This window comes from Eublepharis macularius, chromosome 9, assembly GCF_028583425.1.
Source record: "Eublepharis macularius isolate TG4126 chromosome 9, MPM_Emac_v1.0, whole genome shotgun sequence".
NCBI lineage: Eukaryota > Metazoa > Chordata > Lepidosauria > Squamata > Eublepharidae > Eublepharis > Eublepharis macularius.
Genome location: NC_072798.1, coordinates 44,926,445 through 44,944,043, shown reverse-complemented (window position 1 = coordinate 44,944,043; position 17,599 = coordinate 44,926,445). Strand labels below are relative to the sequence as shown.

At 46.5% G+C, this 17,599-nt stretch overlaps 1 protein-coding gene across 1 annotated transcript in view; it reads right to left on the bottom strand.

Annotated features, from left to right (window-relative positions):
• ANKS1B (ankyrin repeat and sterile alpha motif domain containing 1B) overlaps positions 1 to 17,599 on the bottom strand; it is an 885,134-nt gene that overhangs the window by 755,211 nt on the left and 112,324 nt on the right. The window contains exon 5 of the mRNA XM_054988164.1: positions 3,909 to 3,984. Coding sequence (XP_054844139.1) covers positions 3,909 to 3,984 — 76 coding nt within the window. The remainder of the gene's footprint in view (positions 1 to 3,908; positions 3,985 to 17,599) is intronic.

Below are 17,599 nucleotides of genomic sequence, written 5' to 3'. Positions count from 1 at the left end.
CAGGAGACCTTGTTTATTTGTCTACAAAAAATTTGAAAGTCGCTCAAACCAGCCGTAAATTGGCACTAAAGTATTTGGGACCTTTTCCAGTTCGTAAAATCATCAACAAAGTGACTGTAGCACTTGATTTACCAAAGAATCTCCGTCACATCCATCCTACTTTCCACATCAGCTTGTTGAAAAGGGTCCCCCCAGCAGATCAATGGCATACCCGTGCTCCTCCCATACCAACCTTGATTGATGACCAAATCCATTATGAGGTACAGCAAATTTTGGACTCTAAAATCAAACGTAATAAGCTTTTTTACCTCATCAGATGGAAGGACTTTGATTCTGGGTTTGATGAGTGAGTGGAGGCTATTCATGTTCATGCTCCTAGATTGGTAAAATCTTTTCACAACTTCTACCCTCTCAAACCTGGGGGAAGGACATTTTAGAGGGGGCAGAAATGTCAGGTCTGACTATGTTCCTTATGTGATCTAACCAAAGAGACTCTATTTTAATCCTGTCAGTGTTTTAAACTCTTCTTTTGCAGGTGACAAGCAGTCCAGTAACAGTTATCTCAAAGAAGAGGAATGTTATGACTACAACCTTTCCAGCCTTGGGAAAGTTTCACTCTCTCAGCTTCAAGCCGTTTGTTTTGAGAACTATGGGGGGAGGATGGGACTTGCTGGGCTTTGCTATTCTGTACCTTAACTTTTGCCTGTCATTTGTAACAATACCCGTGTACCAGCCAAGATATTGCATCTTGGTCAGTGGACTATAATGGTTGTTTATATTCAGTAAAATCTTTTGAAACCAATGGACTCATGTCTAATTGCAAGAGATAGGCTGGATTGCAACTTTTAGTAAGCCACAGTCTGACACTGCTGAGGGACTGGGGCAGGCAAATTTGCAGGGACAGCTGGCACCTGGAAGCCCCATTTCTGCTGCACTTTTTCTGCAGCCACACCAGCAACACGGAAACCAGAGACTCTTGTGTCTCATGTGAAAACTACCTTTATTCTGCTTCTGTGTTTCTGACATTCCTTCACCACAACGTAAGTGTGATCTTTGCTTTAGACTGTCTGGACTGTCTGGAGCCTGGGGGTGATCCTGGATGCGTTCTTAAAAATGGAGGCCCAGGTTGCAGCAGTTGCCAGATCTTCCTTCTTCCATCTTCGGCAGACCAGGCAGCTTGCTCCCTATCTTTTGATCCGTGACCTAACTACAGTGGTCCAAGCAATGGTCTCCACTAGGCTAGACTACTGTAATGTGCTCTACACAGGGTGTCCCTTGAACCTGATCCAGCGATTGTAACTAGTCCAAAATGCAGCAGCACGTGTCATCGCCGGAGTGCCTTCTTATGCACATATAACACTGATACTGCGCCAGCTGCATTGGCTACCAGTGGAGTACTGAATCAGATTCAAGGTTTTGGTATTGACCTATAAAGCCCTATGTGAACTGGGACCAACATATCTGCGGGACCGCCTCTCCCTATACGAGCCCCAGAGGACACTTCGATCCAGCGATAAACAGCTGTTAATGATCCCTGGCCCCAAGGAGGCCCACCTGGCGTCAACCAGAGCCAGGGCCTTCTCGGTCCTGGCTCCAGCCTGGTGGAACGCTCTGCCGCAAGAGACTAGGGCCCAGCCAGATGTGTTATCTTTCCGCTGGGCCTGTAAGACAGAGCTGTTCCGCCAGGTATACGGTTGATGCTGGCTAGGGCCTCCCCGCCGGCCAAATTGAGGAAAATCTGCCCTATCAGATGTATTCTCCACCCAGCCTCTCTGTTAAACATCTGTGGAGAGGACTGGGTGGTGGATTTCTTTTTTGAGAAGTGCTGCCACACTGTTTTAAATATTTATAATACTTATGTGATTTTAATTCTGTTTTTGTGTGTGTGTGTGTGTGTGTGTGTGTGTGTGTGTGTGTGTGTGTATCTTCATGTTTTATATTGTGTGTAATCTGCCCTGAGCCTGCTATTGCAGGGAGGGCAGAATATAAATCGAATTAAATAAATAAATAAATAAAGTGTTTAGGATTTCTTTTATACTGTGGTGTTTTCTGAGGGCAGAAGTTATTTACCATCCTTAACAACGTTAGTTTGAAATCACCTAGTCAAACAGATGTATTAGATTTATGTCATTAGTTCTACTCTATACAAAGCATCATTTGGATTCGGTTTCGTTTTCTCGGCCATGTCGGATGTTCCTCTCCGCAGGTCCGGGGGGAACTATCTGAGCAGGCTGACTGGGCGGTTGACCCGCGAGGGTTAACCTCCAGGACTCCCACTGAGGGAGCCTGGATCCAGGGCGCCGCGGAAAGAACCCTCTGAAAGTAATGCAGGGGGTAAATTGCCCGCTTGCTCCAACGGAGGCCGGCAGACTTGCGCAGCACCGCGTGTGCTGCCGGGCCATGGAGAACGGCAATAAGCAGAATTAAGGTGAAGACCTGTAAGTAAGCTAATCCCTTCTGATTTTTAAGCATATGCGAAGGATCGGTGGAAATTGAAGCTAAAAAGGCGCAGACTTCTTCCCCTGCACCGAGTTTCGGAACTTAGTTGGCGGCCCCCCCCCTAAGATGGTAACGAGAAAGCAGAGTCCAGCAATGAGTAAATCAGTGATGGCGACGTTACAGGGGAAGGGGGAAACGCTGGAAGAGCTGGTGAGACGAGCAGTTTTTGATGCTGTGCAGCCCTTTGTAGCGAAACTGAATGAAATGGGGCAGAAGGTTGATTTAGTGGAGAGCGAGGTGAAAGCCATTAAAGAAACAGCGACCGGAGCAGAGCAGTCTGCGCACGAGAACGCAGTACTCATGAAAGCAACAAGTAAGGAAGTGAAGCTTTTGGAGAATCAAATAATAGGATTACAAGTGGACCGTGCCCAAACGGTATTGCGTCTTCAAAATGTAAAAGAAGAGCAAAGTGAAAATTTAAAAGATTTGGTGTCTGGACTTTTGGCGCCATTTGCAAAGGCAACTAAAGAAGAGATAAAAAACGATATTTTGGAAGTCCGGCGGACATCTTCAAAGTATGCAATGAAGCGGCAGCTGCCTCGCGAGATTATTATTGACTTTTCATCTAAGAAGACTCGGGACACCATCTTAGACAATTCGTATAATGTGGACTTGGATTATTTGGGCAATAAGGTTAAAATATTGAAGGATGTTCCATTTTTGGCTTGTAAAAGAAGATTCAAGTATAAGGGACTTGCGGCTTTCTTGAGGAAATGTGATATAAAATATAAGTGGCTGTTTCCAGAAGGCGTCTGGTTCAGATATAAAGGTCAAACCTACAAGATTACATCGGACGTGCAGCTGAGAGATTTTTTGTTCAACCATCAGGAGTTTCAGCAGGAAGAAAGTTCGAAGCCTGAAGGGGAAAGTGGGGGGGAGGAAAGAGCGGGCGCAGCTGCTCCAACTGCGCAGAGAGAATTGAGACCGAGACGCAAGGGGGGGGGAAGAAGTTCTGATCCTGAATATAATCTGTATTATATAAGACCTACCAATCTGATAGCATATTAGAAAGTTAACTCTTAAGAAAAATTGCAGTATGAAGGGAATACAAGACATGTAGTGTAGTGTTTGGTGTTTGTATGTTGATTTTCCCTTTTCTCAGTTTTCCCTTCCCCTTTTTTTCTTTCCCTTCCCTTTTATACTTTTGTAGTCTTCTGTAGTTTTTTATGTTAGATATTGAAAAAAATAAAAAACTTTATAAAAAAACAAAAAACAAAGAAGCATCATTTATCTGGCCATGGAATAGTATTAAAACTGGCTTATTCCAGAAAATTATTGCAGTGCAATCCTAAAGAGAGTTACATTCTTCTAGGTTTTACATGAAGAGCAACCACCACGTTCTTGCAAGATTAAAAGTAACTTTTCAAAATTAAAAATATCTAAGTGTCACATGGATAATTATGCTTTACCAGTTTCTAGCAGAAGGCGTACCACATCCACTTTTCCAAATAAAGCAGCTTCATGTAATGCGCTCCCTTTTTCTGTCTGGAAAACAGTAAGGATAATTTGAAATTTAATATCATCTTTTAATTCTTAATTTTACAACAGAGTTACTGATTTAACTAAAGAATGAGATGATAATTGGTTCTGGATAAAGGAAATAGCTACGGCCAGTATCTGAGTACATGCTTTCAGTGTAGAAGGTCCCACATTCAGCCACTGGCATTTGCAGTTAGATACAAATGTTCAGAAAGAGTCCTCCATACCTGAGACATGATTCAGAAAGGTTAAAAACAGGGTTTCTCACCTGTAACTGTCGAGTCTCTTCTGTGCAGACACACATTGGGGACTGCGCAGGCGCAGGCCAGCCGCGGAAAAGATTTTTCTAGCTTTTAGAAATGTGAAGGGGACGTTCGGATCCACCGCGCATGCGCGCCAGTGTTCCCGCCAATTTTGAATGCATATATATCCGAACGTCCCCGGCATTCCCTCAGTTCACCTGAGCCGCCGGAGAACCAACTCAGTTAACCAAGCACTCACAGCGGGGTAGGTGGGAAGGAATGTGTGTCTGCACAGAAGAGACTCGACGATCAACAGTTACAGGTGAGAAACCCTGTTTATCATCCTCGTCCTTCTGTGCAGCCCCACATTGGGAGAATAATTAGCATCTCACCAATGGGGGCGGGTGTGAGTGTCTACTGGAACAAAGAATGCAGGACAGCCGTGCCAACAGCTGATTCACGCCGTGCATTCATGTCCACAGAATAGTGCTTGATGAAAGTGTCTGCAGTGGACCACGTCGCAGCTTGGCAGACGTCCCGGAGCGGCACTCCTCGCAGGAAGGCAGCAGAAGCAGCTTGCACTCGAGTGGAATGAGCAGTAACCAACAAGGGGCACTGGACTCCAGCTTGCTGATAACAAAGTTTAATTGTAGAAACAATCCAGCGAGAGATGGACTGGGCAGAAGCAGGTGAGCCCTTGTGAGGGCCAGAGTAACACAAAAACAGAGCAGGAGATTTCCTGAAACATTTGGTGCGATGTAAATAAAACAATAAAGCACACTTTACATCCAATGTGTGTAGCGCCCGTTCCCCTGGGGATGAGGGTGTTGGAAAAAAGGGAGGAACACCTTTTGCTGCAGGTGAAATTTGGAGACCACCTTGGGTAGAAACTCCATGCTAGTGTGGAGCATGACCGTACCAGGGAAAAACTGCAGGAAGGGAGGGTCGCACCGCAGGGCAGACAGCTCCCCAACACGTCTAGAGGATGTGATTGCCACCAGAAAGGCTACCTTTTGTGTGAGCAAAGGCAAAGGACAGGTGGACAGAGGCTCAAAGGGCCGGAGCATCAGCCGGGAGAGAACCAGGGACAGACTCCACTGAGGAATCGGCGGGGCCCTAGGAGGGAAGGTCTTGAAAAGGCCCTTTAGGAACTGCTTGGAAAGCCAGTGTGTAAAAACGGTCTTCCCATCAATCTGCCCATGGAAAGCAGAGACCGCAGCCATGTGGACTTTAATGCTCGAGAAGGCAAGACCCTGTGAGCACAAATATAGGAGATAGTCGAGAACCATAGGTAAGGGGCAATCAAAGGGAGAGACCCCTTTTGGGGCCAGCCACCGGGAAAAACGTGACCACTTCCTCTGGTAGGATAACCTGGTTGACGGCTTCCGGGCATTTAGAATGACTTTAAGAACCTCCGAGGAGAGGCCTACTCCGGAGCGCACAGGAGCCAGGCAGCCAGGCTCAGAACTGCCACATTGTGGTGCCTGACCCCATCCCTGGTTAATAGGTCCGGGGCCGGTGGTAGTACTAGGCACCGTCCCCGTGAAAGGGAGAGTAAGAGAGGGAACCAATCCTGGTGAGGCCACTGTGGGGCAATCAGGATACAGTGGGTGTTGAAGGCCCTCATCCTGGAGAGGACCTTGTGCAGGAGCGGAAAGGGCGGGAAGGCATAAAAGAGCCCCGGGGACCAGGGTATCTGAAAGGCATCCCCTAGGGAGTGACGGCCAATTCCGGCCCGGGAGCAGAACAGCGGGGCCTGCTTGTTGTGGGCCGTGGCGAAGAGGTCGATGAGTGGTGTACCCCATGTGCGGAAGACCTGGTGGAGGTAAACCCTGTTGAGGGACCACTCGTGCTGAGGTAGAAACACCCTGCTCAGTGTGTCTGCTGCGGTGTTGAGCTCCCCGGCAATGTGAACGGCCCTGGGAAGGACGTTGTTGACCATGGCCCACTTCCAGAGAGTCGTTGCTTCCCTGCAGAGCTTGAGCGAGACCGTTCCTCCCTGCTTGTTGAGGTAATAGCAGGCTGTGGTATTGTCCGACAGGACCTGAACCCTCCTGTTCCGAATGACATCTGCAAAAGAAGCAAGGGAGTAACGGATCGCTCTAAGCTCCAAAAGGTTAATGTGCATGGATGCCTCAGCTGGGGACCAGACACCTTGGGCTGAAAGCTGCCCACAACGCCCTCCCCATCCCAAGTTGGAGGCGTCAGTAAAGACGGTGACCTCTGCCAGGAAAGGGCCAAAAGGACAACCTTCGGACAGGTTCTCAGGGACAGTCCACCAGGCCAGAGAGCGCTGCACCACCCTGGGAATGGAGAACTTCTGATGCCGGCCCATAGTAAGGGGGTTGTACCTCCGGACAAACCAATTTTGCAGAGGCCTCATATGCAGGCGTGCGAAAAAAACTACCCCTGTGGAGGAGGCCATAAGGCCCAACAACGTTTGGATCAAAAGGGCAGTTTGGAAACGGTTATGCAGGAAATGACGGGCTAAGAAGGAAAGCCTGGTCAGGCGATCCGGGGGCAGGTAGGCTCTGCCCCGTGGTGAGTCGAGATGAACCCCAATAAACCTAATGGCTGTGCCCGGAGTTAGGATAGACTTATCCCCATTAACCACCAAGCCCAACCTAGCCAGTACAGACAAAGTGAGGGCAATATGGGCATGGAGAGAGTCAGCTGAGGGTCCCACCAGGAGCCAGTCATCCAGGTATGGGTAGATAAAGCATCCCCTGGACCGTAGATATGCCACCATGGTGGCCATGCACTTCGTGAAGACCCTGGGTGCAGAGGCCAGCCCAAAGGGCAACACCGTATATTCATACACAGAATCCCCATAGACAAACCGCAGGTATTTTCTGTGGCCCTCGAAAATGGAGATATGGAAGTAGGCGTCCTTCAAGTCTAGAATAGCTAGCCAAACGCCAACCTCCAGGAGCTCTATGACCCGTGCCAGGGTCAACATCCGAAATTTTTCAACCTTTAAATAACTGTTGAGGCCCCTAAGGTCCAAAATGGGCCGGGAACCTCCATCCTTCTTATCCACCAGGAAGTACCTCGAGTAAAATCCCCAAGGGGAAGTAGCGACATTGACCACCTGGACAGCACCTTTGTTCACCAACTCTATAACATTATTGTGTAACACAACATCACAACATGGAGAACAGCGGGAAGGGAGAGAAAGGGGAGGTGCATCAGAAAACAACAATTTGTAACCATGGGCCACAATAGACAGGACCCAAGTGTCAGAGGTAACAAGTTGCCAACAGGGCAAAAAAGGCCGAAGCCTGTCCAAGAACCAGGCAGTAGAGGGAGAGTCCTCAGAGGCCAACAGGGGAGCGTTCAGGCTTAGTCAGAAGACAGAGGGCTTCTGCACGGAGGTCAAAGGCTTGGGTGAAGAGGGCTGTTGCCTGCCCTTGGACCGGCCGGAGCGCCTGGAAGAATGACGCTGCTGGGTAGAATAGGATCGGTGACCATAGGACTGGCCCGAGAAGAAACGCCCTTGACGCTGCTGGTAAGGCTGATAAGGAGTCTGGTAGGATCGGAACCGACCATAACGATACCTCGGACCCGACGGCTGAGCTGAGGGGGCGACTCCCAGGGACTTGGCCGTTTGCTGATTTTTCTTCATCAGGGAAAGGGATTCATCCGTCTTCTCCGAGAAGAGCTGGGGCCCCTCGAACGGGAAATCCTCCACTTTCGCCTTCTTCTCTGGTGGCAGGGCTGTGGACCAGAGCCAGGCATGTCAACGGAGGACCACCGAAGTCGCCATCGCTCGCGCCGCAGAGTCGGCGGCGTCCTTGCCAGCTGTCATCTGCTGTTTTGACAGCTTCATGGCCTCGGCTTGAAGGGCCTTAACCAGGTGGCGGCGATCCTCCGGGAGGTCGGAGAGGTAAGAGGACAGCCGTTTCCACAGGAATAAATTATAGGATCCCATTATAGCTTGGAAATTTGCTATACGGAATCCCAAGAACGCAGACGAGTAGATCTTCCTGCCCATGCCATCCAGCTTCCTGCCTCCCCGGTCTGCCGGAGCCGAAGAGGAACCGTATCAGAACCGAGCCTGACCTTCCTCCGCCACGATAGAAGCGGGCTTAGGATGAGTGAAGAGGTACGGGCAGTCATCCTGCTTCAGGCGGTAGTACCTCTCGACCTTCTTTGCCGTCGGCAGCAGGGACGCCGGTGTCTGCCAGAGCGCCAGAGCATTGTCAACAAAATCCTCCACAGGGGGGAACGCCACCGATGCGGGGGACCCCGAATACAATGCCTCCAGCAGCTTGCTCTTGGAGGTCGTGGAGGCAACGTCTATCTCCAGTGCAGCGGCCATCCTCACCATTTGCTCGGTGAACATTCTGTAGTCGTCGTTTGGGGACGACGAACGAAGCTCACCCACGGTGTCATCCGGGGAAGGGTCAGAAGCCACATCCGAAGAGTATTCCGACGGGGAAGCCAGGCCCTCCTCATCCTCGGAATCTGAAAATTCTGCTGGGGTTTGCGTCGGAACCGAAGTCCGGCGATCGACCGGGGCTGAAGGACGAGGCGCAGGAACCGAGGGATGGACCAGCACGCTAGCCGCAGGAGGAGCAGGCGCAGGGTGCACGATCGGCTGAGCCAGAACGGAAGGCTGCGGAACCGAAGGATGCTGCAGGAAGGGCATGGACTGCTGGAACCAGGCCACGAAATCCTGCCAGGAGGCCATGTTCCCTATCCCTGGGACAGACTGGCAAGGAGGTAGAGGAGCGGGCACCGGGGCAGGCCAGCAAAACGGTGCCGGAACCGACGAGGTAGACTGCATCGGAACGGAGGACTCCGAAGGCGCCGGGGTGGACGGCAGGGAACGCTCGAATGGCTGAAACGGTTCTGAGAAAGGCGGGGAACGGCATGAATTCCTCCGGAACCGACGGAGGAGGCGTGCAAGGAGGTGACGGGGTGTGGAGACTCACCACATCGTCAGTGATCAAGACCGGTCTGGGTGGAGTACCGGGTAGCACAGGCGGAGCCGGAGATGGTGCACGGCCCTTAGCCTTCGACTTGGCCTTGGCCTTTTTAGGCGGGGGCTCCGAAGAAGCCTCTGTGGCCGAAGCTTTAGATGAGGATTTCGATTTTGACGAGGAACGCTTCTTAGCTTTCCGGCTCGAAGGACGATCCACGGAACCGGAGTCAGATCGGGCCTCCGGAACAGGTTGCCCCGTCGGTTCCGTGGGGAGCGGCTCCGGCGACTTACGAGACGGCGCCGGTGACGGAGCGGCGGAGCAGGGCCTATCTCCAGATGAACCCGATGGCTTGGGGGGGAGAAGGTTGGCATCCCACAAGAAGGCACGGAGCCTTGCCTTCCGATTGCTCCTCGCCTTCGGGGTGAAAGACATGCAGACCGCACAACGCTCCACGACGTGCCCCTCGCCCAGGCAGATGAGACAGAGCTCATGGCCATCCGAGTGGGTCATTTTTGTGCCGCACTTCAGACACTTTTTAAATAAAGATGTCTGAGACATTCCGAACGGTATCTCCCGACAGATGGACAAAGGAAAATACCGAACAGCAGAAGAAAACGATCAAAGAACTCCGAAGAGACGCTGAGAGACAACTAACGCTAGACAATAAGAACCTTTTCGATGGCGGCGAAAAAGGAACTGAGGGAATGCCGGGGACGTTCGGATATATATGCATTCAAAATTGGCGGGAACACCGGCGCGCATGCGCGGTGGATGCGAACGTCCCCTTCACATCTCTAAAAGCTAGAAAAATCTTTTCCGCGGCTGGCCTGCGCCTGCGCAGTCCCCAATGTGGGGCTGCACAGAAGGACGAAGACAATCAATGTACTTCATGGACCAAACCTCAGACTTGATAAAATACAACTTTTTGTCTATTGTACTAGTTGGGGAGATGATGGCAGCACCATAATCGAAGACTTTTAAAAGAATTTAGGAGCACCTTCAGGAGCACTCATGATGAGTGCTGCCACATTTCACAATTATGTAGTGATATCTGAAATGAGTGCTATTTCCCGCAGCATTTCTTGAATCACTGGAATGCTTAACAGGTCTCTGTGCATGCTCAGGCTGCATGCAGCAAATAGGCTCACAGAGGCAGCTTTGTTTAGACTCATGCATAGAAGTCACTTACTGTCAACCCTTAATGATCGCTGAGACATTTTACAGAAACTATTTAAAATGAATATGCAATTTAGATAGTTGTCTCATACTGCTTGAATAAACTAATATTATTAAACCATTGAAATCGCATTTATGAACTATTCAAGCACCATCTTTTGCACCCCGTGTTTTTTTTAAATTGACACTACATTGTTCTCCAAGTAGACCATGATTAGAGTGCATGCTCCTAAAGGTCCCTTGCTGGTATTTCTCCAAACATTCCACCCATCCCAATATTGTTACTATTTTCTCTATTACAATACAACTGGACCACAGTGTGAGCATTAGAAGTACAAAATAATGCTGGCATTATTTTGTACTTCTAGCTATTTTCTCTATTGGAATTAATTTTCATGAGTCCTTTTTTAAAAATCACATTATCCTGTTGCCCCCCACCTCATCATTATCTAAATGCTTTTTTTCCTGCCCTGATATTCAGTTGGGCCAACTCTTAGGAAAAGTGGCTTTAAGATTGTAACATCAATGTGGAGAACACCATGGCATTGCTACAGAAGTTTCAGAGTACTTAGGAGCTGTCAAGAGTCTTCTAAATCTCTCTGCAGCTGTAGAAGATGCAGTCAAATCCCTAGTACAAACCTCAAAGTCCAAAAATAATACAGAAGACAGAAGTCTCCTTCATCAAGATGGAAGAAGACTCATTGACACACAACCAGAAGCAATAGCAAGGATGCTGCACATTCGACTAAAAGTTTTACATCCAGTGGGAGAGAGCCAGGAGGACTCATGTGTTGTGCTCAAGGACTACTTCATGCCACTGAGAGGCTTGGGTGGGGGCAACTGGGAAGCAAGAGATGCAGTAAGTCTGTAGCACAGTCCGTGTTGGTACTCACAGAGGCAGTCCAAGATCAAGCCAGGCAGTCCAAGTTGGTACATGGGCAAGGCAGTTCAAGAGCAGGTCAGGCAGGTGCAAGTCCAAGGGCCAAGCTGGGGTCGAGAACCAAGAGTACCATTCAGGGCACATGGCACAGGTTGGGGTCAAGAGTTTTCTAGACACAGGAAAGCAGGTGGCAGGGAGTGGTGAACAAGGTTGCTTCCATGCCAAGCCGTGCTCAGTGTGCTCCTTATATCCTCTTGATCAGTTAACAGGCTGAGATGCACATGTTGCCTCTTCCTTTGATTCCAGCACCTTGGCCTCAGAAATGAGCACAGCCTGGGGCTGTACACATAGGCAACTATTATTCACTCTCGGTGTCTCTGTTGCTTAGTTGGCCTGTGATGCAGGCTCCTCTTGTGATGGTTTTCCCTCAGCCCCAAAGGAGCCCTCTCCCTTGGAGGCTTCTTCAGCGGTCTCTGTCTGTGACTCCTGCTGTTCTGATTGACACCCTGCAGAGGGTTCCTTTGGGGTAACATCCAGCTCTTCCAGTTTCTCATCCTCCAAGGAGGACGCAACAGCTAGTGGTAAGGCATCAAGTGCAGTGGGCTGACTCCTGACAGGCTGACTCCTGACACCATGCCTGCCTATCAGTGCAATCCTAAAAAGAGTTTCTTCGCTCTAAGCCATTGAAAACAACAGGCTTAGGCTGGAGTATCCCTGCTTAGGCTTGCACTTTAAGTGTTGACTTCCCATTGCAATGTCACCACTCATTCTAGCACGTCATCTTAGAAGTGCCACCAGCATCCCTTGCTCCACCACCTCTGCAGACAAGAGCAAAGCTGCACCCTCTACCACCAAAGTCTCATAAAAAAGATCTCATTCTTTGTATTTTTCTCACTATGCAATGGATAAACTCCATATGCGCATGTTGGGAAGAAAGTAGCTGTGCCCATATCAATGCACAGATACCTTTAACTGCACCACCCCTTCTGCCTCCATAAAAGTCTAGACGAGCAGCAACTGTTAAGACACCACCAACAGCAGCCCCGTCAAGTACAATGAGCACAGTGTAGTCATCAGCTTCAACAATGCATATCATAATCCAGCATAATCAAGGGTCAACAGAACAGCATCTTTTTTTTTTGTCTACATGCTATAATTTATTAATGAGACACAATCTGTTTTCAATCAGGCTTGTAGAATCCAGCAATTCTTGTTTAAAAAAAATTCTACTGTTAGCAGTTTGGAAAAACTGATATGAAAACATTATTGGCTTCATCATAAAATGACCAAACTGCTTCAGTTTAGAGTTGATATTATCACATGAAAAAATAGCTGATAATAATTTCTAGTTCAGCCATGTTGCCAAAAGTTATATACCTTAGATAAGGAGAAGCTTTGCTCCTAGTTGCTGTAAGTAAGCTAATGCTAATAGAATTCTTCAAAATGTGATATGTTTTCAAATCAAGTAGAAAAAGGGTTGCCAGACTCCAGATGGTGGGATATGGCTATCCATTGGAAAAGTACAGTCTGCACTGATGAGCACCAATGTATGCTGTAACAGCAGTATTCTGTACAGCAGTATGCTGTAACAGAATAGAACACCTGCAGTGACTGTTACCCCACAGGCTCTGTTGAAGGATATATTGAGTGTGTTGTAGCTCTCAGTGGAGGTAAAACTTCCTGAAACTTAGAGGAGTCTTTAGTGGACTGGAAGGAGTAGGTTCCTTGCAAGTTTAGTGTGCTTGAAAAATGCCTCTCAGCCCCTCCCCCCATATTTTTCCCCACAGGGAATAATGGTTGGATAAATTCGGGATTCTATAATCCTATTGAACTGGATTAGAGAATCTGACCCAGATTTTAGGGATACTGAATTTTTATGGTATCCCTGAAACCTGAATCCTGACTGAAATGAATTTTTTTTACTTGTAGGTGTACATGTAATGAAATGAGCGCATGGGTGTATTTTATACAAAGAAATTCAGAAATATTTATTTCTTATCAGGACATTTTCTATTGAATTTTCAAATTAACATAACAGTAATATGCAATGAAAAGTACAGTGTATAAATGTTTACTGTAAAATATGCATAATGTTAGAGAAAAAACATAAAAATACTATAGTTAGTTAAATGTAAATATATATATTTATGTAAATAATGAAATGCAAATACCATTTCAATCAAGTAGCAAAAACAGTTTCAATGTAACTTATTAAAATATATTCAAAGCACTTTAAATCAAAAAGGCAGACACAATTTTTAAAATCAAAGGTATTAGTCAAAAGAATGAGCTAGGCAGGCATACACAATCCAGAAAAAAACTCGGCATGCTTCAGTTTATCTATTTTCATTGCACTCTTCCTCTAAGGAGATCACTACCATCTTACTCATATGTCAGGTAGGCTAGGATGAGATAGAGTAACTGATTGCAAAGTAACTCAAACCCCTTCTGCACAGGCCAATTTTGCTAGTTCAGTTCCCGTACTGCAGTGTTTTTTTTCTTGATCATCTGTACCCAATTGGCCACCATAAGTAGTCACTCCACCACTATGCAACTTTTCCACGGCTTTGCTGGAACCACTTATACCCCAACTTTTTATTTTCCAGTCTGCTGTTTCCTCATATACACTTTTTTATTTTGTCTTCTAGCATTCCACCCTCTTCTGCCCCCCTCCCACCCTCTTCCAGCCCACTTCATTGTGATTGGTCACTGTCATCTATCCAGCCACTCCCTTCCCCTCCCTTCCATTTTCTCCCCCTTCCTTTCCATTTCTCCCCTTTTCTCTCCATTTTCCTTTCCAATCATTTAATTTTTTTTAGATGCAGAGAAGTTAGCCATGTTAGTCTGTGGTAGCAAAATCAAAAAGAGTCCAGTAGCACCTTTAAGACTAACCAATTTTATTTTAGCATAAGCTTTCGAGAATCAAGTTCTCTTCGTCAGATGCCTGGCATCTGACGAAGAGAACTTGATTCTCGAAAGCTTATGATAAAATAAAATTGGTTAGTCTTAAAGGTGCTACTGGACTCTTTTTAATTTTTTTTAATCCAGCATAGAAAAAAAATAAGAAAATATAAATCTTTTAAAAAGCAGCATCCCTACAGCAACAGTTTTCACATGCCCTGCAGAATTATGCAGGACATAGGAAAGATGCACCTATGGAAGGGCTGTCCGCACAGAAAGTAATGCCCCATTTCCACCTCCAAAACAAGGCTACACATCAGAATCCAGCTAATGGATCAAAGAGATCAACCACCACAACTCCTGGCCACAAACCACATAGTCACCCACAGGAAATTATCTCTATTTAGCCCATTATAATGGTAATGTATACAAATAACACGGAAAGATATTCACCCATTCTACTCCACTCCATCTCTCCATCTGATCTTCTCCAGTATTCTATCCTCATGCTAGCTAGAAATGGTATCATCCATACATCCTTGCCCTCTCAGGGCAAAAATTCAATCAGTCACAGAAAGGTCGCATCCATGTGTGCACATTCATGTGCAATGGCACCCAAACTATAATTCCATGAGGACCCTTGTAAAATATGCCCAAATTCAATTTGAATAAAGAACAGGGCCTTCTTTATAAAAGCATCCAGATTATAGTTTTCCAGAGGAATTCATCAGAATGGCTCTTTTTTTAAAAAGAACCTGAATATATGGCTACTGTAACAATCACAATGTATCTTCTGTGTACAATATCCATTTTTTCAAATTGATCCCCTAAGTTCTCAAATTGTTAATATACATACTATTAAAAACAAAATGGGGTTTGAGTTTTTTGTACTGTTTTTGTATCTATGCAATGGGAAGTAGTTATCATCCATCACACCAACCAGCTGGTCAGCACCATTGAGATATGCTCAGACTTACTTATTTAACCCTTTATTATATGACACTTGCAGCTTCATTAAGAATGTGTTGCCCTTGTCTCACCATGACCTTCCCTCCCTGACAGCACTGATAATATGATCTGCAGTCTCTGTACGTCCCACCCTGGAAGAGATTATCAATGCTGTCCAGGCAGGAAGAAAAGTTGTATCTATATTCACTCTACCATCTCAGCAGGTTACTGGCACCACTAACATCTGTTTGATGGTAGAGGTGCAATGCAGCAGCACCAGGTAATGCTTAACAATATTTTCATCTCTTTCTTTATTTCCATTGTAATAGCCTTTCATGCACATAGGTTAAGTTCCATAGGGTGATCCACAATCAGAAACTCTTTCCCCTTCATAGATTGTTCTTGGTAAAGTAGCATTACAATTGTTATTCTTTACTAATCAGCAATGAACACTGAAAAAATTATTTATTTATTTATTTATTCATTCTCCACTTTTCTCACTGAGACTCAAGGCAGTTTACATAGTGTGAGATCAGTACAATCAGGAGCAAGGACAAGTGTAAGTATTTCCATACAGTGTCAAGGACATTTCCATAAACAGTGTCATAGGGTAGATGAATACAAGTTTACAGAGACATCTTTTAAAAAGTAGCACACTTTCTTGTATAAACAGTGGCACTATTTCATACAATATATTCACATTTCATAGGAAAGTTAAAATCAGGATGTAGAAAATCCAGTTATTCTATGTATCTAGAGAAATGATGAAGTATTCATATCAACAAGGAGACAACAAATTGCACAGAAAATATGTTTGATTTTTCACCAATGTCCAGCGATGCCGTCCTCCTGTCCGCCCTTCCCACCAGCCGGGCAGCAGAAGGCACTGTCCTCAGGCCCTGCAGTGCCACCTCTGGCAGTACCTCAGCTACAGGTGCTTTTACAGACTCCTGGGCCTCTCTTATCCTTAGGCCAGCAGCAGCTGACACCTAAGCACAACCCTGAGGACCAGCCTGCAGCCACTCCAGCAGACTCACCCTTCTCCTGCAGTTGCCCAAGCAGCTTCATCTCAGTCAGGCCTACAGGAGATTGCCAACAGCACAAGCCAGGCATGCACAGGCCCCAAGCTACTAAGGGAGCCGTTGAAGAGGCTCCAGAAGCAGCAGGGGTGAGCCAGTCAGAGAACAGAGGAAATGTCGTGCTCTGGGCTAGGATGGAGTGGGTGGGGCCAGGAAACTGCAGAATCTAACAGTCCTCCCATCAGATAGGCTGAGAGAAGGGCCACTCAGGGAGGCTGGGTAGCAATTGGGAGAATATTCAAGGAGGTGGGACAAGGGGAGGCCTTTAAAGTCAGGTTCCTGTGAAGGCTGAGGAGGATTGCAGGGAGATGCAGCTGGAGTGTGCTGTCACTCCCAGGGTAGGAGAAGAAACAAGGTGGTGCAACCCCCTTCCCTGCCCATCTGAGGCCAGAGGACATCTGCCAGGAGAGCTGGAAGGATGGCAGGCTGTCAGGTGGAAGCACTAGCAAGGGAGGAGCCTCACAACCAGAAAAGCAATTAGAAACAAAACTTTGCTTGAAACAAGCCCTGTTCAGCAGTAATAATTTGCATGTGGAGAATGTGCTAACCACAGTCCTAATATACTTGCACTAATTTACCAGTGTGTGTACTGAAAGTAGAAAATATATATATTCTACGAACACAAATGGCAACCATTCGTATCAAGAGGATTGCTCATAGCACAATATCCTCACATTCACAGCTATGTGTGTGTTTATGTGCTATCAAGTCATTTCTAACTTATGGCAACCCTATGAATTAATGATCTCCAAATTATCCTATCATTAGTAGACTTCCTCAGATCTTGCAAACCAGAGGCCGCGCTTCCTTTGATGAGTCAAGCCATCTCATTTTTGGTCTTCCTCTTTTCCTACTGTCTTCAACTTTCCCAAGCATTATTGTCTATTCCACTGAGTCAGGTCTTCTCATTATGTGACCAAAGTACAATAGCCTCAGTTTAGTTTTTAGGGAGAATTCAGGCTTGATTTGATCTAGAACCCACTTATTTGTCTTTTTGGCGTCCATGGTATCTGTAAAACTCTCTCCAATACTACATCAATCAATTTTCTTCCTGCCAGCTTTCTTCATTGTCCAACTTTCACAACTTTGTTCTGAGCATCATTTTGTGTGGGAAATTAATGTGATGGTCCACTAATAGCTGCAATCTTTCAGAACTGGAATGTAGATTGAGCATTTCTAGTCTGTGAACCATTCTTTTGTTTTTCATATTTGTTGACATGTTGTTAAGATTTGGATGCACTCAGTTTCTGTAGCTTGAAATAGTGTCAATGATATCCCATTTGCTCCAGGTGATTTGTTTCTCCCAATTGCTTGATCACTTGGGCTATGTCTTCACTTACTATTAGAGCAATACAATTTCTTCCGAATTCGTCATTTCCAGAGTAAAACCACTTTGTATTTTTCTGACTGAAGATATCCTAATCTAGTTCACTTTAGTTCATTCACCAGGATTACAATGTTTAAACA